The following is a 22,171-nucleotide window of genomic DNA, read 5'->3' on the forward strand; positions in this document are numbered from 1 at the left end:
CTGAATAGCATAGAAAAAAATGAGATCCTGTAGAGAAGTGGTGAGAGAAAGAGAGCCTAGCAATTAGGAGGCCCCAATTTTAATCTTTACTACCTCACATGCAAGAAAAGGAAAATAATTTAGATATGAACATATTTTAAACTACTAATAAGCATCAAACACTACTATTGAAAAAAAAAACAGATAAGTACAGAAGACTAGACTTTTTTCAGAATTTATGACTTTAAACCCATCACTATAATTTAAGCCTAGAACTAAAAATGAGATTTTTTTAATCTGTACAATTTTATTTAAAGTTTATTCTTTAAGACTTTAAACAGTTAAACAAAGGTTTTCCCTAAAGTATCTCTCTCTTAGAAGGCAAATTCTGGTCTACAGAAAGTTCATAAGGAATTCTGAAAAAGCAAGTGCATTTAGAATAAAGCCAGAGATGAGGGAGGATGAGACATACCATAAAAACCTCAGGGTCTTTTTTCTAGGCACAGATGTCAGTTGAAAGAAAATACAACTTCTCTACAGGAAATACAACAAAAACAAAGGATAACATTGATTTTTTAGCACAAATATTGTTAACAAATCCTTGATTGTTGAAGTTGTATGGATATTATCATGCTGAGCAGATTCAAAATAATTCTATACAATTTAATTATGAGTACCAGCAATAAAACTTTTTTTTTAATTTTTAGGCAGTACTAGAGCTTGAATTCAGAATTTGTGCCTACTAGGTAGGCACTCAACTATTTGAGCCACACTCTCTACCCTCTTTGAAATAGTTCTTGAAGTATTGAATGCTTAAATGTTTACAAAATGTAAGGATGAAAGAGATGCATTAGTTAATTATGATTAATAATGGCTATGTATAAACTACTCTCTTATTTATCTGGCTTGAAGGGGGTCAAACTACTGTCTAAAAGAATGCTTTGTTAATTCCATGGAATGAATATACTACAGATGGTGCATAATTACTGAGTTGGTATAGCCATTTAGATTTGTCAGTCATGGAGAAAAGGTCAAACACATTAACATAAATAAGCATGTGATTTTTAATTCCATGGAGACTCTAACAGAGTCAGAGAACACAAGAAGGTATCATTAATCACAATCTACTAAAGGATTATAAGTCCAACAGGAATTCTCTGATGAGAGTGAGCAATATAGAAAATGAAAACGAGCCGAAGAACATGTGAGGAAGGATGTGTATACAGGAAAGAAATATTACAGGAATCTGCACTGCTCCATTTTGTGTGGTTTAGCAGTGGTCCCATTTACTTCCCCCTGGAGCCCCACCTATAGTCATTATAAAACAAAATGCCTATTTCTGACTAGTTAAAAATAAAAATAGGTCTAGAAAATTCTATAATAGTTCACCCAAAGAGGCACAATCTAAGATGCAAGTTTCAAAGTATTTTGGCAGGTTTTCAGAAACACTGTCTTTTTTTAAGTTTATTCCATGTCAAGTAAAACACAGCAACTGAAATAACATTGTACCTTAAGAGTATATTCATAATAGCCAAACTATGCAATGAGTCTAAGTACCCATTAATGGATAAATCAATAAAGAAAATGTGTCATATATGTATATATACACATATATGCTACATTATATATACATATACATACTACCTATGTGTATATATATGTTATAATGTTATATTATATGTACATGCAATTTTATACACACAAAAAATGAAATTTTACTCAGCCATCAACAAGAATGAAAATATATTTTTTCTGGAAAATCAATGCTGGACAGTCTTATGTTTAGTGACAAAGTCAATTCCAGAAAAATAAATATTGCCAGTTTTCTTTCATTTATAAAAGCTGGGGAGAAGGAGAAGGTCGTAACTGTGAAAGGGAAATTTTTGAGAAAGCAGAAGGGAAGAGAAGAGGTAGAAACAAGCAGAATTAAAAGGTAATAGACACAAGTGATCACAATCAAAGTAATATATATGTACATATAATATATACAGAAACATGTTAATGAAATCTTTAAATATTCAAGTTCAACAATAAAAATACTATCAATAATATAAATTGGAATGCAAGTCAAAAGCATTAAATGTTCCATCTGTAATAGAGCAAATATTATTGTATCATACTTGATATTAAATGATATAATGGATCTTAAGATAATTAAAAAAAAAAGATCAAGAATAGCCTTGGCATTCAGTGAAAGTTCAATAAGGAAGATATATTTGAGTTGGTTTAACAATAAATGATTTGGATCACACAAATGCACGTTGGAAAATATATGAAAAGGAGTTAATGTTAGTGAAAACAGAACAATTTGAAAAAATTATGTGAAGTTCATGTTTAAGCAGGAATGAAAAACAATACATACATTTTTTGTGTGTGTGTGTGTTGGTTCTAGGGCTTGAACTCAGGGCATGGGCACTGTCCTTGAGCTTTTGTGCATTCTACCTTTGAGAATTCTACCCTTCAGTCACAGCACCATTTTCACCCTTTGGTGATTAATTAGAGACATGAACTTTCCTACCCAGTCTGACTTCAAACTGCGATCCTCAGATCTCAGCCTCCTGAAAAGCTACAATTAAATGCATGAGTCACCAGTGCCTAGCCAGGCATATATTTTAATAATCACAAAGACTGGAGGAACAGACTAGCTCAACCTATGTTCTAAAATAACGTAGAAAATGAGGACAAAGGAAAAGTCCAATTTAGCTTCACACTCAATCACATTCAAATTAAATTATGATTTCAAAAAATATTTGCCACATTGTTGAAGGAAAATAGTTTAGAAAATAAGCAAAAATGTAAAACTAAACTCTTTCCAGATTTAGTTTTGTATTATAGTTAAACACACACAAAAGTGTGTACGTCTGCAGAAAGGGCTCACACTGATAATCATGGTAATTAAAGAGAAAAGGGCTTATTTAGAAAAACTATGGAGTTTGTTGAGAATAAACATGAGTTTTCCATGAGAAATGTTGGTGGAATTCAACTATGAAGTTGTAAGGATAAAACAATTAAAATATCTTAAAAATGAAAGCAATTGGCATTATTGTACAGCTATGTACAAATAAAAAATAGCTGATATATGTGTATCTATTTCTCTAACTCTTTTTTTTTGGCCAGTCCTGGGGCTTGGCTCAGGGCATGAACACTGTCCCTGGCTTCTTTTTGCTCAAGGCTAGCACTCTGCCACTTGAGCCACAGAGCCACTTCTGGCCGTTTTCTGTATATGTGGTGCTGGAAAATTGAACCCAGGGCCTCATGTAAACGAGGCAAGCACTCTTGCCATTAGGCCATATCCCCAGCCCTCTCTAACTCTTAAATCTAGATTTGACCTTGTGACTTGCTTTGACCAATGTAGAATATTAGCAAATTTGATTAAATGCAGAGGATAAATATTGACTAGGCACTGGTCCATACATTCTATTGCTTCTGGGTGCTCATGCAATAATGTAATATACTCAGGCAAGCAGCTGTTCTGTTGAGGACTTGAGCTAATAAACAATCAAACTCTGCTGCAAAATTAAGAGTTGAATGTTAGGTGCAGAAGCAAACTAACAGTAGTTAGTAGTTGAGTCCTATTCAAATTTACAATTTAAAGAATTATTAGCTACATAGAATGGTTACTATTTGAAGCCACTGAATTTAGGGATAAATTGTCATGCAACATGGACTAAGCAATAAAATTTATTGAGTAGAAAAATAAAGAAATTACAAAAAATGGATCAATATAAAATAGAGGATTGCAAGATACAGAAGAAAAATATTCTGATTAGAAAACAATTGGAAAACACCAGAGATGCTCTTTGATGACAGACAGCTTAAAGGAAGGCAATTGAACAAGAATGAAGAATCAACAAGGATTGATCCTATATGACCTGCAAGGTCAGAATGACACATTTTATAAAAACGCCTGAGTAAAGTTAGAAGCTGATGATGCTAGAAAAGGCAAACAATTACAGAACTAGTGCTATTGAAATGATCTCTGCCCTGGACTGAAATGGCAGCATTGCCTCTGGGAGTAGAAGCATACATAATGTTATGGCCAAGAGCGATGTGCTCCCAGTGTCAGTATCCAGAGTTGCCGATGACCTTGGCAATGGGGTCATTGGCACTTCTGCATAGACCAACAACTTGTCTTTGCCAAGCTGCATAAGATCCTAGAAACGCTACTGGACTATAACAAGGTATTGGAAGCTCTGACACATTCACATATTTTGTTGAAAGTTTTCAACAAAAGTTTTTAAGACATTCATAAGAGTAACCCAGATTCATAGTGATGGTAAAGTTCTTTTGTATAAAAACCAATTAGTAGCATATATAGAAGTTATGAAAAAATGCTCTTGTTTCAAGAAATGTCTTGTGTAAACACATATGTATATTATATATGTGTGTATATTGTATGATATATTATAATATAATACTATAATATCATATTGTTATGTATCCAATTGTATATTCCGTTATATTTGTTCATATAGAGAGGGAATTTTATGCACTCATCATAATATGAAGAATAATATGGTGACATTAGTAGGAAGTGGATGAACCTGGAAAAAGTATATTGAGTAAAGTAAGTCAGTCTCAGAGAGACAAAGGGCTCATATTTTCTTATGTGTAAATAGAAGTAGGTTATTTTGAATGGATAGAGTTAGAATCATTAGGCAGATAGAATGATGGAAGGAGTGACAATGTACAAACAAATTGGCATGTTGAATTGAAACCCTACTGGATACTATTTAAAGATAATTTTAAGTATATTATTTTTTTAAAAATAAGCTTCAAAAATACTAGCTCACATAAAAGTAATCCTAACTGTTAGGAAGCTAAAAATCTGGTGATCAAGGTTTCAAGCCAGATAGGTCAAAAAAGTCTAGGAGAATCTTTCTCCAATTAACCTGCAAAAATACTGGACTGGAATGGTGGCTCAACTACTAAACCATTGAAACCCAAATGACAGTGTAAGGCCTTAAATTCAAGCCCAGTACCAGCACATATACATATACACATAAGTTAGAAGAAATAAATAGAAATTCTCATCTTAATAGGATTGCATATGGGCACATCTAGAAGAAGGTGTGTGAAGGTATAAAACATGTACTGATGGTTCATCTTTATTTTTTCACATGTTTATTAGCATCAATCAGTTGTTCTAGAGGCTTTCATATTGACATGTCTGTATCTGCCTACAGTGTGCCATGATTAGACTTACTCCTTTCACTGTTCCTCATGCCCCCTATTCCTAAATCAATCTCAACATCATTCAGTGTTTAGTTTTCACACATGTACCTCAAGTGTTTTGGCCATAGTCATCTTCCTAGTCACCTCCCTTGTCTCTCTGTTCTCCTTCTCACTTCCTCTAGTATCCTACCCCCCCACAATAATAACATACATTCTTGTCATTCATTATATTTTAGTGTATACTAACATTTTAACTTTAAAGCATTTGACTGAGTAGCGTTCCTTAGAATTTATGCTAGGAAGATGATCAATATACAAAGGTGAATACACAACAATGTCTTTAGCAACCTTAAATGGAAAAATTAAGAAATAATTAAGATCCTAAAAAAAAACAAGGTTAACATGCAATTGAATGCTATGTAGCAACTGTGATGGATGATATCTACATTAGTAACATGGAATGATGTTAGGCTTTTTGACTATAAAGAAATTAATTCAAAAGATAAAATATGAGTCATAATTCCATTAATATATAAACTAATTAGAACTTACTTTCTGTTTACAATGTATAATTATTTCAATGTTATGTCCATAGCATCATTCTGCTGTTTTATTAAGAATATTGGTAGTAATTATTTTTGGTGATGGCATTTTATTATAATCACATTACAGTTTTTTATAGTTTTGGATTTTTATAATTAAGCATATATTATTTTAATAACGTTCACAGTAAGTAAAAATATTTTAACTTTAGGAAATCTAGAAACTTTAGGAAGTGTCAGAAAAATCAGTAGATAGAACAAAATACCAAGGAAGAAGACATGCTCTAAGAAGGGAGGAAGCAAAAGGAAGAGAGATGAGAGTAGAGATCTGAAAAATCTGAAAAAAATGCATATTTAAAAGCTTTTAAAGCCATGGAGAATGCAAAATGGCTCAGGACAGCTACAGTATGTCACAAATAAATATAGTCCTTTAATAGACAAAATGGAGATTGAAAATCTTGAGAAAATTAGTGAAATAGCATTAAGAGAAAATTAGTGACAATGAGAGAAACAAGCTATTCACATCCAAACAATGCTTCCACTTTGTAAACCTGGACTTTATTTTTATGAGCAATATAATTATTTACTTTATTGTTGCTAATGTACAGTGCTGTTATCACTATAGATTTGAATTAATAGCTAAGCTACCATACAATGCTTTTTTTCAATATTGCCATCTAATTAAATGATGATAATTTAATATTGTCAGAAACAAATTGAGTTAGGCAAAGGAAAAATAGGAATAATTCTAAATAACGTAGTCAAAAATTAGGACTACTTTTGCTAAGAAGTTTGTAGCATATTGATTACCAGTGCACCTGAAGTAATTTAGAAACAGTACGATAGTAATAAAAGTAAAGAAACCTTTATAATCTTCCCTATCCCAGAGGCCAGACAAAAGCTTATTTCATAAGCAGAAAATTTAAATGTTATGTTCTTCTCATTATGATTTCAATCATATTGACTTCCTTTATTATCTCTCTACCTGAAACTCATTAAATAGTAGCAATGAAAGAGAAAAGCAGGAAACAGAGCTACATTTTTCACCGTGCTTCAAGTGGCTCTGCACTAAACTGTTTCAGGAAAACGGAAAATAGAATGAGGAAGGAAACACATAAAACAAGAGTAGAATGTGGATTACCAGAGGGAGGCTGAGGTGGTTAGGACAAAAGTCAAAAGGTACAAAACTTCATCTAAATAGGATAAATCAGTTCAAAGAAGGTGTTATAGACAGAACAACTAAGGTTGAAAGTGTAAGTTGTGCTTAAGAGGGACGCTAAAAACAAATGCTTCATCAAAACTACAGTCCTGAGTCTGAGGTACAAATCTCAATATGAAAACACAAAGCAACATCATAATGAGAAAATTCAAAGATAATATAATCATGGAAATACCAGAAAATGAGTTCAAAAGCCTAGCTTACAAAGTGATCAATGACTTCCAAGAGGATTCAGACAGATAAGTGAAGTAAGGGAGGAAGTCAACTCAGGACTTGGGTGAGAAAAAATAGCAATATCAGTGAGAAATTTAGCAAGAAAAATGAGATTCTGGAAGAAAATAAGAAATGTTAAAAATGAAAACGTAATAAAATTTTAGAAAACTGTGGAAATCTTTACTAATGCAGCAGGTCTAGCAAAAGAAAGAATACTAGGGACTGAAAACAAAGTCAAGGATATATTGCATTCAAACAGCAATAAAAAATTATATGAACATAACTTTCAAGAACTCTGGAACATTATTTACAGCAAACCTAAGAACACATGGGCAAAATAAGGAACTGAATACAAACTGAAAGCACAGAAAACCTACTCCAAAAAAAAAAATAGAGCAAAATATCCCAAATTTAGATAAAGGTGTAGAAGTCCAAGTTTAGAAGACATGTAGAAACCCAAACTAATATGACCAGAGGTTACACGTAAAATGCCATCAGTTCGGAAAAGAACAGACTATTTAAAACTATAATAGAAAAATACAAACTTACTTAAAAGGAAAACTCATCAGAATTACACCAGACTCCCTTACTATAAACCCTAAGGCTCAGGAAAACACGGAGTAATATATTTCAAGCTCAGAAAGTAATAACTTCCAAACAAGATTATGCAACATAGTTATACTTCAAAATCAATGGAGAAATAAAAACCTTCCAATATAAATTAAAGTAAAGCAATCTGTAATCACTAAGCCAGCTTGTAGAAAATACTTCAATGATTCTTCCACACAATGAAGACAAAACTATAATCCCAAACCCAAAACTTCAAGAAAAAATTTTATGAGAGGAGTAGGTGAACATGTAAGATTTGGTGGGGGGGGGGGGGATTAAAAATGTTCAACTCAGTAGACCACAAAATACACAAAATGAAGATGGAAGAGAATAAAGACCAAGCCGAACTTAAATCAACTGAGAAAAATAATGAAAATTATAGGAATCAGCAAATACATCTTGATAATAACCGTAAATATAAAAATATAAATGGTCCTAACTCTCCTGTTAAAAAGTGTCAACTGTGTCATAGATTGAAATACCCCTCCTCCCCAGTTTTTAAGTATGAAGGACTAAACTTGGGGCTTTGAATAGCCAGGTGCTCTACCACTTATGTCAGGATTCCAGGCCCTGTTCACATTGGTTAGTTTTTAGGCAGGTTTTTCTTTCTGCCCAGGCTGGCATATGCTGCAATCCTCCTACATGCACTTCCCCAAGTCACTGTAGATGACAAAGGTATGCACAGCTGTTATGCATCCCCCTGACAGTAGGGATGTCAGGAGTCCACATCTGTACTTGGCCATTGGTTGAAATGAAGTCTCATGAACATTATGCATGTACTTTGTAAGCCACAATCCTCAATCTCCTCATCCCATGTAACTAGGATTACAGGTTTGAGCTACTATATTCAGCAAACTAATTGCTTTTGTCATAATGGAAGAAAGTTAGAAATCAAGAACTAGAGAAACCATAGAAATTATACTAACACACGGAAATTGAACTGTATACTTTGAACTGTTGATTATAAGACACTGAAAAAAAACATAATGAAGACACAGAAGACAGAAAGACTGCTCATTTTCATGAATTGGTAGTATAAATATTGTGGAATTATGAAAATATACACACTACTAAAAGTGGTCTATAGATTCAATGTTATCTTCATCAATATCCAACAAAATTCCTCACAGAACTACACAAACAATCCTATCATTCATATGCAAGGACTCACACACAGAAGAAGAAGGAGGGAAGGAGGGTGAAAAGAAAGAAGAAGGAAAGGAGGAAAAAGAGAGAGAGCAGATAAAAATTTCGAGTCAAAATGAGCAATGCTGAAGGTTCATAACTTCTGATTTTATGCTATATATTCTATAAAATTACAGTAATAAAAATGTATGGTACTAACACACACACATACACACACACACACACACGGGAATAGACTATAAGATCCAGAAATACACCCACTCAATTGTAGCCATATGATACTCAGCAGTTTCTAAATAACTAGCCAGAAAGAAGACAGTACCTTTAACAAATAGTTCTATGAAAACTGGACATCCACTTATATAATATTGAAACTAGATCCCTATTTGTTCACTCTGCTAAAGAATCATTTCAGAATGGATTTAATAAGTAAATGTGAAATCTAAGTCTTTGGAACTATTAGAAGAAAACATAGGGGAAGTGAAGATAAAAGAAGAGGCATTGATTTTCTGAATATAAGGAGTACAGTAAATCAGAAATTAATAGCAAAATTTGTCCAAAGGTATTGTTTAAATTTTTAAAATCCTCTGTACAACAAAGAAAACAATTGTCAGAGTAAAAAGAGTCTACAAAATGGGAGAAAATCTTTGCCAACCATTCAAGAGATTAGTATCTAGAATACTTATTTTTTAAAATTCAAATATCAAAACAAACAATATATCAATAAACTGGCAAATAACCAGACCATTCTCAAAAGTAGTACAAATGGCAAACAAATTCATGAAGAATGTTCAACATTCTTAGCCTTAGAGGAAATGACAATCAGAACTACACTGAGATTCCATTTCATCCCAGTCAGAATCATCAAGAAAACATAAAAACATGGCAGCAGGGATGCTAGATACTGTTGGTGGAGATGCAAATTCACTTAGCCACTCTGGAAATCAATGTAAAGTTCCCAGAAAGCTACAAATAGAACTGTCCTACAATCCAACTATACCACCTATGGTATATATCCAAATGGATCAGCAACGATGAAACGTTGATATTTACACTCTCAAGTTTATTGTGACACTATTCACAATAACTAAAAGGTAAAATCACCTGAGGTTTCTATCAATGAATGAATGAATAAAGAAAATATGTTATATACACACAATAGATTATTATTCAGTGATTAAGAAATATAAAATTATGACATTTGAAAGAAAACATAGGAATTGGAGATTGTAATGTTAGCTGAAATAAGCCAGAATCAGAAAGACAAATATCATGTTTTCTATCAAATGCAGAATTTAAATTAAAAAATAAGAGAAATGCAGTCTCCGTGTTGTTTTGATTTGCCTTTCCTGTATTGCCACTATCAAGAAAAGAAAATATAACTGATGCTGGTGAGGATGCAATCAAAAGGCAACCCTAATACACTGTTGGTGGAAATGTAAAGTTGTTCAACCACTCTGAAAATAGGAATGGATATTCCTCAAAAAAATTAAACATAGAACTACCCTATGATCCAGCAACTCCACTCCTGGACATTCATCCAAAAGATTACAAACAAGGAAACAGTAAAGCTACAAACAAAATCCTGTTCATTGCAGCAATACTCGCCATGGCCAAGGTATGGAATCAACCTAGATGCTCCTCAGCATAGTGGACAAATTGATCAATAAAATGTGGCATATATACACAACGGAATTTTACCCATTTATTAGAAAGAATGATATTATCCCATTTGTAAAGCAATGGAAAGATCTCGAAAAAATTTTGTCAAATGAAGTAAGTTAGGCCCAGAGAAATTAAACATGCATGTTTTTCTCATATGTGGAAGATAGATTTAGCTTATAAACATAAATGCATTCAGTGGTATGTAAGTATATACATATGTGTTAACTGAAATACAGTAGATTCAAGGGAGAACGCCAATAATGTAATTCCTTAGAAAGGCAAAGTCAACGTTCAGCAAAATAAAACACTAGAAAGTGAAAAGGGTTGTGTGGGTTCAAAGAGAAAAGGGATAGACAAATGAAGAGGAAAAGAGTAGAAGAAGGCAATCAAGAATCCAACCTTTTTAAAAAATTACTTATTTATTGTCAAAGTGATGTACAGAGGTGTTACAGTTTCATACAACTTATATGCTACAAAATTAAGAAGAACAAGGAAAGGGATGAGAAGGGGAAGGATGGGTAAGAATGCTTAAAGTAGTAACATTGATGAAGCTATGTCATATTCACAAATAGCTTTGTTTGTTTGTTTGTTTTTTGGCCAGTCCTGGGCCTTGGACTCAGGGCCTGAGCACTGTCCTTGGCTTCTTTTTGCTCAAGGCTAGCACTCTGTCACTTGAGCCACAGCGCCACTTCTGGCCATTTTTTATATATGTGGTGCTGGGGAATCGAACCCAAGGCAAGCACTCTTGCCACTAGGCCATATTCCCAGCCCCTCACAAATAGCTTTGTTAAATGGCACCTCCTTTGTAAAACTACTTTAAAATAATTTTTAAAAAGAGGAAAAAAAGAAAGACATTGGCCATAGGTAGGGCTCAAGTGCAAGGCTCTGAGTTCAAAGCCCAGTACTGAAAAAAAAAAAAAAAACCTAAAGCTAAATTTAAAAAAAGCGAAAATTTATGATTAGAAGGGGGACTACTTGGGAGGAAAGTAGCTAGTAAAGAGAAGGGAGGGGGACAAAAAAGGTGATTGGGTGAATATGACCAATACACTACACTTACATGTGTAAATATATAATAATAAAACTAGTCTGTGCTAATAAAAATTTTAAATTAGCTTCATACCTCCCCCTCACCTCCAAAAAAGAGATCTTTTGTACAATATAATGACTACAGTTAATGACAGAATAAATTATGGAAAAATGTGGCATGAGTTTACATTGTTTTCACTATAAAAATAACTATCTGAGGTAAAGCATATGCGAATAAGCAATGTTTAATTATTCTACAATGCAAATGTAGTTCAAAACATCATGTTATCTGCAATAGTTCATATAATTTATGACTACTTCACAATGTCACCTTCAGAACACTACTCTTATGCTATTATATTCTGTTATGAAATAATGAACACAAGTCTCAGATGTCCGGAAACCTGGAAACCAATGTGTAGTAAACATAAGAGGCTTTGTTTATTTCTTGTTTGTCTTCAAAGTATTAATTTTTTTTTAAAAAAAACAAAAGATTAAAAGAACAATTTCTTTATTGGAAAATTCCCTGTTCATGTTTATGGGATTATATTTAATGTGATGAAGGGGATTGTTTTCATCTATTATTTCTCTGAAATAATAATTGAAAATGTTACATAGTTACACCCACCACACACACAATTCTCATTTACAAAGATTATGGCAAAGTTTACTTCAAACAACAAATAAATACCCTATTTACTATACTGTGCCTTTGACAGCAAGAGAACAGTGCTAAAAGAGCCTGTCATATAAGGAACTATGAAGAGAGAGTAACAATGATAGGTTCTTGTTCTAAATCTGACTGGCTAAAAACTGACATCCTAAGATAATGATTTTAAATGTATGGAAGTAGGACCCCCAAACTATGAAACTATGAATTCATAGGATTTCTTAAACACACAAGAGAATATATGTCACTACACTCAAGCAAACACATGCCTCTAGGTATTTGCAAATGTTGTAATACACAAGATCAGATATCAAAAATTATTTTTGATTTTTCAAATTTACACTATAATAGTAGAGCATAAGTAACTTCCAAGTTACCTCTCACTTCAAATAAACAAATTATCAAGAATAAGTGTTATTATCAAAAGGAATTGATGGGAATTATACATAAAATATGTGAAAAAAAATGAAGAAACATAGAACGTGGTAACTCAAATGAGAGTTAATTTTAAGAATAAAGGTGAGTTTTGTAAAGACTGTTGTTGTCTTTCTCTTATTTGTAGTATATCCAGGAAAAACTGTAATTGTTCATTACAAAAAATGTGAATAGGTGTTAAAGATAACTCAACAGGAGAATGGAAGTCAGCTATTTTTTCCTGAAACGTTCAATATTAGTCGGTCTCAATTTTTATTCTCAAATGCCCAGCATGTTTGTCAGGAAAAATATACAGTCTCAAATGAATGCTGCGTAGTTAGCTCCATTAACATTAGCATGCTGATACACTATCAGTTTACATTATCCCTTTCTCAACAAAACTATGTTGCACAAACGTTAATGAATCAGGAATAGAAAAAGGAAATGATCCTTTCTGTTTACGAGAAGTATAACTTTATATATGTGAAAAAATAAGGTTATCAATTTTGTGGTACATCAATGAAGAGAATTTAAACTAGGAACATAAGGTTGTAACAAAACTAATGTCCAATAAGAAAGTGGCTTTCTTATTCATGCAAATGGATCAGAGTCCAATGGGGGCTTGTTAATGTAAATCTTACAAACTGATATAAAATAGTATAAAATATAAAATAGTATTTGGAAAATATGTTATGTGAGTACAAATTAAATATCAAATTATTAAATATCAGATTATTGTTTTGTAATAGGAGAACGAGTTTTATAAGATCATTATAAAAGGCTGGGAATGTGGCTTAGTGGTAGAGTGCTGGCCTAGCATGTTCTACAAGTTGACTTTGCTGTAGTTTTGTATGGTACAGATTGGGCAAGTTACCATTGCTACATAAAAGACTTGCTATAAATTTTTTTAAGTGCTACTATTCTTATGTTATGAAGTATGCTTATTTTTAATAATTTGCCAACTGCAGCTTTATTTTTTTGCAGCTTTAGATTGAGTTTCTTTTACTTCATAAATGAAATGGTAATAAATGGTAATAGGGTGACACTATGTTTAGGAAAGGCACAGAACAGCTCGACTATGATTCTTGATAACTGAAAAAAAGAGGAAAGTATGGCTTAAATAAAGTTTACTTTTTGTGTGCTTGTTCTATTTCAAATATGGATTGTTGTTGTATTTCTTACTTACAAACCTAGGCTTATAGTATCCCTATTCATCATCATAAAGTGGAAAAGTAATGTAGAAGTCCATCAAATATTGGATAGCTAAGCAAAATGTGGCATACAAAATAGAATCCTTTTGTTCTTTCCAAGGAAGGAAGTTGTGACATGCTACAATGTGAGCAATTTCTGAGCACATTGGAAGTGAAGTAAACTAGTCACAAAAAAGTCTAATATTATAATATGCCAATTGTATGAAGTATCTACAGTAGTGCAATTCATAGAAACAAAAGGCAGAAGAGTGGTTGCCAGAGATTGGGGGGAACAGGGAAAAGGGGTGTTATTTGTGTACAACTTCAGTTTTGCAAGATAAAAATGTTCCTGACATTGGTTGCACACAACAATATGAATGGTTTTAATTATAAGGTTTTCATTATACACTTCACTACCATAAATATTTAAATCTTAAATTGCACTAAACTATCTGTTTGGTAGTAATTGATTAGAAATTTATTAGTTCTGTTAAAATTGCTAAATTGGTAGCATTTCACATTGAGTTTTATTCCCCCTGATAATCTAGTTAATAAGACACAGTATTTTTAATACACATATTATTTCTTATTAAGAAGTCACAACTTCTTCATTATTTTACTCTTATGCCTGCAGAAGTTACAAAAGTGTACTAACTGAAAAATAAATAGTCATGGCTAGATGCTAGTGGCTCACAACTGTAATCCTAGCGACTCAGGAAGCTGAGATCTGAGGCCCACACTTCAAAGCCTGCCTGGGAGAAGTGCTACTATGGCTCAAAGTAGTAGAGCCATAGACTTGAGTGAAAAAGCTCAGGGACAGCATCCAGGCCCTGAGTTTAAGCGCCACAACTGATAAAAATAAAATAAAATAGTCATTAATTTGTTTAAAGTGCAGACCTCCACTCTGACAGAAATTGGCAGGATAAAAGAAAAAATGAGAGACTTAAATAAAGAATAACTTAGAGGACAAGTGGAAATGATTCTATCTATCCACCGACTACCCTGGAATTCCAGGATTAGTATCATTTCACAGTCCTTATCCTGTTGTTATCTAACATAAATTACTGGAAAACAGACTATGGAATACATTTTTTTCTTTTCAAGATCCCCAAACACTTGTCAGCTCTTGTATAGGCATATATAGTGAATTATTGTACTGTTCTTTAGAATATACACTTATTCTAAATTCTTTTGGGCTTTATTTTCAGTTTAAAAAATGGGAGCGTTATTATAGACACAGAGCAATACCATAAATGTATACTGCTCCACTTCCCTGTGGAGTATCTCTACTTGACACTTTTTGATAGGAGTAGGAGAAAATAATCCATTTTCAGATCAAAGCTGAGGCCAAGATAACCTGCTATACAAAATATTCCACATTTAATACAGTAACTATGGCCACTTGGTACAGCCTGAAGTCATCCGTTATTATTCAATAGCATTTGGCAAGTTTCTTCAATGGTCAAATAGATGCATATATTAGGTTTTAAAAAATGGTACTAATCTCTACCACTTCCTCTCTGAAAAAAAAAATCCGGATTTTTATGTACTCACATAGTTTCAGAGCCAATTGTCACAGTATAATAGTTCTTAACCCACAACCTAGAGATACAATCTGGAGAGCCTACCAACTCCTAACTATGCCTACCATTGCTATTCTAGTGCCAGGGAAATCATTAGTTGGAGTTCTGGATTCTCCAGAAAACAGGCTCTGGGATATATTTGTGTTCAGGGACTTTGACATAGAAAACTGTTGATCATAACAGCTCTGATGGATGGGGGAAGCCAAACCTGATACAAGGAGAAGCTAAATTATGGGACACTTTCAACAAAGGCCTCAAGTGATTCCACAGGGCACTCTAAGGCTTGGATAGCACTTTAGAGTTGCCCCAAATGAAAGTGTCAGATTTTGCATGTCTTCATGTCATTCATTGAAATCAGCATGCCACAGGAGAAGTGGCTCCAATAGGCAAGAGACAATTACTTTCAGCAGATGGTAATAGCTAACAAGAAACTCAGGTGTGAGCCACCAGCAAGCAACACTACTGGTAACTGAGGAAACAAATGCTTCAGGTCCTATAGGGAACTCTAGTAGACCTTCCTAATATCTGCTACTAGTATCCCCAGATTGAGCAAATAAAATTAATCACTAATTTTAATTTGAAGTCTATTTTATCTGAGGTGAGTATTGCAACTTTAGTCTGTTTATGGGAGCCATTTGCTTGACCGATTTTTATTCCAGCCTTTCACTTACAGAATATGATTTGTGTACTAGATGTGTCTCTTGAACAGAGAAAATTAACATGGGAGAACAGGAATAAACAGAAGTTAGCCTTAACAATTTTGCTTTACCCAGAACCCTGAGTTTGGCTAATTATAGGGATTCAATATCCGTCATTAAGTTTTACCACCCAGAGTAGAAGAAGGCTTAACAAGAACATTTTGCCAAGGTGAAGGAGACTGGTGTGTGGGAAACTCACAGTACACAATAAACAGAAGAAAAGAACTGGAACAATAGCAGTAGGAATGAAAAGAGGACAGAACAAACACCACTCAGCCAGGCTTAAAGAATTTACAGATTGAGCCATGTTCCAAAATAGGAAGAACACAAAATGTCATAAAATTATATTCTTGATGAAAGGGGTGATATTGATCAAGATGCATTGAATTGTAACCAACTGCTTTGTACAGCTCTGTGTGTGTGTGTGTGTGTGTGTGTGTGTGTGTGTGTGTACTAGGGTTTGAATTTAGGGCCTGAACACTGTCCCTGAGTGTATTTGGTCAAGGCTAGAACTCTACCATTGAGCTATAGCTCCATTTCTGGAATTTTTTAGTAGTTAATTGGAAATCAGAGTCTCTTCCTGCCCAGGCTGGCTTTGAATGTGATGCTCAGATCTCAGCCTCTTGAGTACCAAAGATTTCAGGCATAAACCAACAAGACATGGCTGTACAATTGCTTGAAGATAATACAAAATATATTTTTTTAAAAAAGAAGAAATAAAAATGATGCAAATTATATATAAAAAAGCAGATTTAGAGGTCAAGGAATTATACATTCATCATGAATAATAGATTTGAATTAATGTATTACACCAAGCTGTTGTTATCCAGCAGGTGATCATTTTCTACTAAATATATACCACCTGAGAGTTCATAGATATTTTTAACCACCTGGCATTTCTACAAACTATACTCAGAATTGTAAGTTTTACCAGAAATTTTATTAGCTAAGAATATACACATCGACTCTGAGAAACAAAAATTGTCAAATTTAGAATCTTAATTAAGAGTTTATATTTATGAAATGTATTTGTCTATAATAGCACCTTCTAACTGTATTTCATTTGAAACATTTGTTTTGTAGTATCTACATTACTAAAGAAGCTCTTAAAAGGAATTCTGTTATTTTCTTTTAATTAAACAAAGGGAGTGGCCATACTACCCTTTTCCTCAAGACTACTACCTTACTCACTGGCATGCTCCCAACTATTCACTTATATCATACAGTCACTTAAATGACCACCTCCTTTTCATAACCTCTAGGTAGCCAACCCATCCATGTGTACATCATAAGATTTGCAAATGATAGTTATTTATCAGCTTAATATGGGATAGGAACTGGAAGAATAGTAGAAAGGCATTATGAAGCAGTTCATGTTTCCCCAACTGGCAAGAAATATTCAAATCCTAAATGTAATGTTATCTTTGTATTTTGTGGTTAATTTCTATTACCAATAACTGAGCCATCAATGATTGGTGGTTCATGGGGTTTAAATACTCATTCTAGGTAGGTAAACAGTAAAATCTGCCTCATTCAGTTGTGTTGTGCTCAGTAGAAATCATTTTTAATAATCATTGTATCCTGACTGCTATATTATCTGCTGTGGATATTGACAACAATATTTAAACTCCATGGAATTGAGTCATTTTCTAGACTGACTTCTTGCTTCATTAGGTTTCTTGGTATATGTTTGAGCAATATAAGGATGGCTTGTCATGGCACAAAATAGTAGCAAGGCCAATGAATTTGCTACTGAGAAAATATAATGGCACTTCAAAGAGTAATCATCCATTAATAGATTTTGCAAGTTTTTGCTTCCTTCAGTTTACATGTATGGATGGTACAGCAAATCCCTAAACTCACCAAATAAGTATGAGTTTCTTGAAGCTGAGTATTTTCAGCACACCAAGCAAAATGTCAGTCAAGGGGTAGACATAGTTATGAACTTGCTTCCAATTATTATAGATAAAGATAAAACTCAAAGTAATTAATCTAATTATAAAACAGGATTATGTTACATTTTTTTTCCAGACCTGGAACTTGAACTCTGGGCCTGGGTGTTGTCCCTGAACTTCTTTTGCTCAAGGCTCTACCATTGGAGCCACAGCATCACTTCTAGTTTTTATTAGGACTGGCAAAAAAAACCCACAACTTCCTAGCTCATATAATTAGATTTCTCTAATTTTACTTAAGACAATCACTTTTCAATCACATGGTATTATAGACTTCATAGGTTACTGGCAAAAATATCTGGTTAAAAACATTAAAAATGAGGGCCAGGTTGGATTAGTAAGGAGGATCACAAGTTCAAGTCAAGCTTCAGGTAAATAATGAGATTCTATGTCAAGAAAACCAAAAGTTAAATAAGTAAAAAATAAATATGCAAAATGAATTCGTGCTGTGTGTACATTACATTATGGCTTAACAATAATAATCAATTCTTATATTACTCTTCTAAGTTCCATGAAGCTATGATAACTGAAATGTTGGCACCCAAAAGAGTAGAGTATGGATGCAACAAATATCATCTTACTGGCATTGTCGACTGTTCCACAACCATCATACCTAACCTTCACCAATGCACCACTATTCCTTTTGATATTAACTTTCACAGTTCTCTATGTTATAACAAACTCCATATTTCTCTTTGAAATAACTTCAGAATGAAAAACAATGCCTTACCTTCTAAGTCTTCTTTCTCAAAGTGTGTTTTGAGAATAGAACGAGTTCCACCTCTGTCCACAACTGCTTCTTCATCATTTCTCTGTAGAAGGTAGAGGGGGGAAAAGGATTAAATAAAATACATATATTGCCTTAATTTCAAAAAGTAAATCTTAACATAATCTCATATAGCATAATCTCATACTTAAAGAGTATAATTTAGTCACTTAAATTCATCAGCACATGGGGCTGGGGATATGGCCTAGTGGCAAGAGTGCCTGCTTCATATACATGAGGCCCTGGGTTCGATTCCCCAGCACCACATATACAGAAAATGGCCAGAAGTGGCGCTGTGGCTCAAGTGGCAGAGTGCTAGCCTTCAGCAAGAAGAAGCCAGGGACAGTGCTCAGGCCCTGAGTCCAAGCCCCAGGACTGGCCAAAAAAAAAAAAAAAAAAAGAAAGGAAGCTAAAATAAATTTGGTTGTGTATTCAGAGAAGGAATGTCATTTGACTTCTCTGACACTGAAAACATCCAAACATTCCACCTGACATCACTTGTTAGTGAAATTTTTAAATCTTAAAAAAAGCAGAAAAAATGGATATCTTATTAATTTAGTAACACATGTCTTTATCTCTCATAAAGAATTTTTGTTAATAAGATCACATTTTGAATAATACAAAGAAAATATGAAAATCATTCATATTAACTTCACTAATGCTATGGCAGTGTGAAATAATTCCACTAATAAAAATTGATTTAATCCCTTGAAAGCAATCAGTAGGGATTATTAGTTAAATGACAATACTAATTACTTTGCTTTAGTACAATGCATCTTATTCAAACTAGATTGTTAAATATGATCATGTGTCCTAAAGCTTCACTTTATTGCCATGTACTTTTGTCAATTTAGAATGTTTGAGCAGATACTATGTCTTCTGAACATTGTCACATGCTCAAAAGAACATAGACATTCATTTCGGGCTCATAAAATATAATGGAGAAAGCCTTTAGTAAACTCAATGTGACCATGCAGGATAGACAAAATACAAAACAGTGGGTGATGTGAAATATAATCTATTTCCAACTTTTATCTGGCTGTGACTTCCTATGTAAAAAAATCAGTTTAAAAGTAACCACTTTGGGGGCTGGGGATATAGCCTAGTGGCAAGAGTGCCTGCCTCGGATACACGAGGCCCTAGGTTTGATTCCCCAGCACCACATATACAGAAAACGGCCAGAAGCGGCGCTGTGGCTCAAGTGGCAGAGTGCTAGCCTTGAGCGGGAAGAAGCCAGGGACAGTGCTCAGGCCCTGAGTCCAAGGCCCAGGACTGGCCAAAAATAAAAAATAAATAAAAAATAAAAAAAATAAAAGTAACCACTTTGGAAGACAGTATGGAGGTTTCTCAAAAAGCTCAATATACACCTACCCTATGACGCAGCCATACAACTCATAGGCATCTATCCTGAACAGCAGGTCCCAAGATATCAAAAAGACATTTGTACTTCCATGTTTATCGCTGCACAATTCACAATAGCCAAAATATGGAAAAAAACCCAGATGCCCCTCCACAGATGAATGGATCCAAAAAATATGGTACCTATACACAATGGAATACTACATAGCGATTAGGAATGGTGAAATATTGTTTTTCACAGGGAAATGGTCAGAACTCGAACAAATAATGTTGAGCGAGACAAGCCTAGAACACAGAAAACAAAGGGGCATGATCTCCCTGATATATGACTGTTAAAAAAGGGAGACAGAGAGACAGTAGAGACCAGGTCTGTGAAACCAAAAACTGCTTGTCAAATGGTATTTCCCACAGGACTGGGGCAGCGACCCAACAGTATGTAACTAAAACCAAACAACTACTCAACATATAAAGGTAAAAAAATGACCTCTCAGTGGAATACAGTAGCCCAAAAGCTATGTATGTACGTTCATATAAGACTACTGTCGACATATTGTCTAATATCGACATTACATTTAAAGCCCTAGGCGAATTTTCTTGGGCTTGGCCACGTGGATACTGTATATGTTCTTGATACATTGTGTATTGTATATATGTCTACCTGACCTAGGGAAGGGAAAGAAAAACAGGGTGTAAGATATCACAAGAAATGTACACACTGCCCTACTATGTAACTGTACCATTTTTGCACAACACCTTGTCAAAAAATTTGTGTTCAATTAATAAATAAATTAAATTAAAAAAATAAAAGTAAACACTGAGCATAACAGGAAAAACTTAAAGATACACTGAAGATGGAAGAAGCTTCTGCAGTCAATTTCCAAGTCTGTTCTATTATACAACTATTAAGAAAGAAGAAAAAAGCCAGGAGCTGGTGGCTCTTGCCTGTAATCCTAGCTAATCAGGAAGCTGAGATCTGAGGATCACAGTTCAAAGCCAGCCCAGGTAGAATCGTCCTCATGTGACTCTTATCTCCAATTAACCACTCAAAAACTGAAAGTGGAGTTGTGGCTCAAGTAATAAAGTGGTATCTTTGAGCAAAAGAGCTCAGGGATAGTGCCCAAGTCCTGAGTTCAAGCCCCACCACCAGAGAAAGAAAGAAGGAAAGAAAGAAAGAAAGATAGAAAGAGAGAGAGAGAGAGAGAGAGGAAGGAAGGAAGGAAGGAAGGAAGGAAGGAAGGAAGGAAGAAAGAAAGAAAGAAAGAAAGAAAGAAAGAAAGAAAGAAAGAAAGAAAGAAAGAAAGAAAGAAAGAAAAGAAAGAAAGAAAAGAGAGTGAAAGAGCGAGAAAGCAAGAAAGCAAGGAGGGAGGGGGGGAGGGAGGGAGGGAGGGAGGGAAGAAGGAATTCTTCACTGAAAAGCCAAAAAATGTGCCAAACAGAGAGTGACCACAATGTTCTACTGACCAACTGCTCTGACTGGGGATGTGATACTGGGGACATGAGTTTGTTGTGTCATAACATGTAGTGCTAAAACTTAGACTGATGGACACTCAGAGAACAAAGGAATCATTGTGCCTTTAAAACTATGGTCAAAACAGACAGAGAGACACAAAAACACCAATTTTCTCTTTGAAGAATTATTGCCAGGAAGATACATAAATAATTGGAATAAAAATTGAAGTAAAAGAAAAAATCAATACTGTCAAGCTACACATTTTCAAAATGGTAAAAAGAATTGCAATATTTTTGTATTTGGACCACATGATCATTGGTGACCTTAAGAAAGAAAATGACAAAGTCAAAATTTGATCAAGAAAACATTGATATAATCCATGATGAACAAATAGGAAAAACAGATACAGATCTTTCCTTTCATGGCACTGCAGATTCTCCTTAGGACCCATCATTACCACCCACTCTTGGCTTCCAGACCAATAATGAGACTTACGTCTTCATAGATCTGCAAAA

The 22,171-nt window shown here is 34.0% G+C and overlaps 1 protein-coding gene across 6 annotated transcripts in view; it reads right to left on the reverse strand.

Annotated features, from left to right (window-relative positions):
• Slc4a10 (solute carrier family 4 member 10) overlaps positions 1–22,171 on the reverse strand; it is a 267,507-nt gene that overhangs the window by 136,494 nt on the left and 108,842 nt on the right. For all 6 annotated transcript variants that reach the window (XM_048345333.1, XM_048345335.1, XM_048345332.1 and 3 more), the window contains exon 2: positions 18,812–18,893. In XM_048345333.1, coding sequence (XP_048201290.1) covers positions 18,812–18,893 — 82 coding nt within the window. The remainder of the gene's footprint in view (positions 1–18,811; positions 18,894–22,171) is intronic.

Source organism: Perognathus longimembris, chromosome 4, assembly GCF_023159225.1.
Source record: "Perognathus longimembris pacificus isolate PPM17 chromosome 4, ASM2315922v1, whole genome shotgun sequence".
NCBI classification, from domain to species: Eukaryota; Metazoa; Chordata; class Mammalia; order Rodentia; family Heteromyidae; genus Perognathus; species Perognathus longimembris.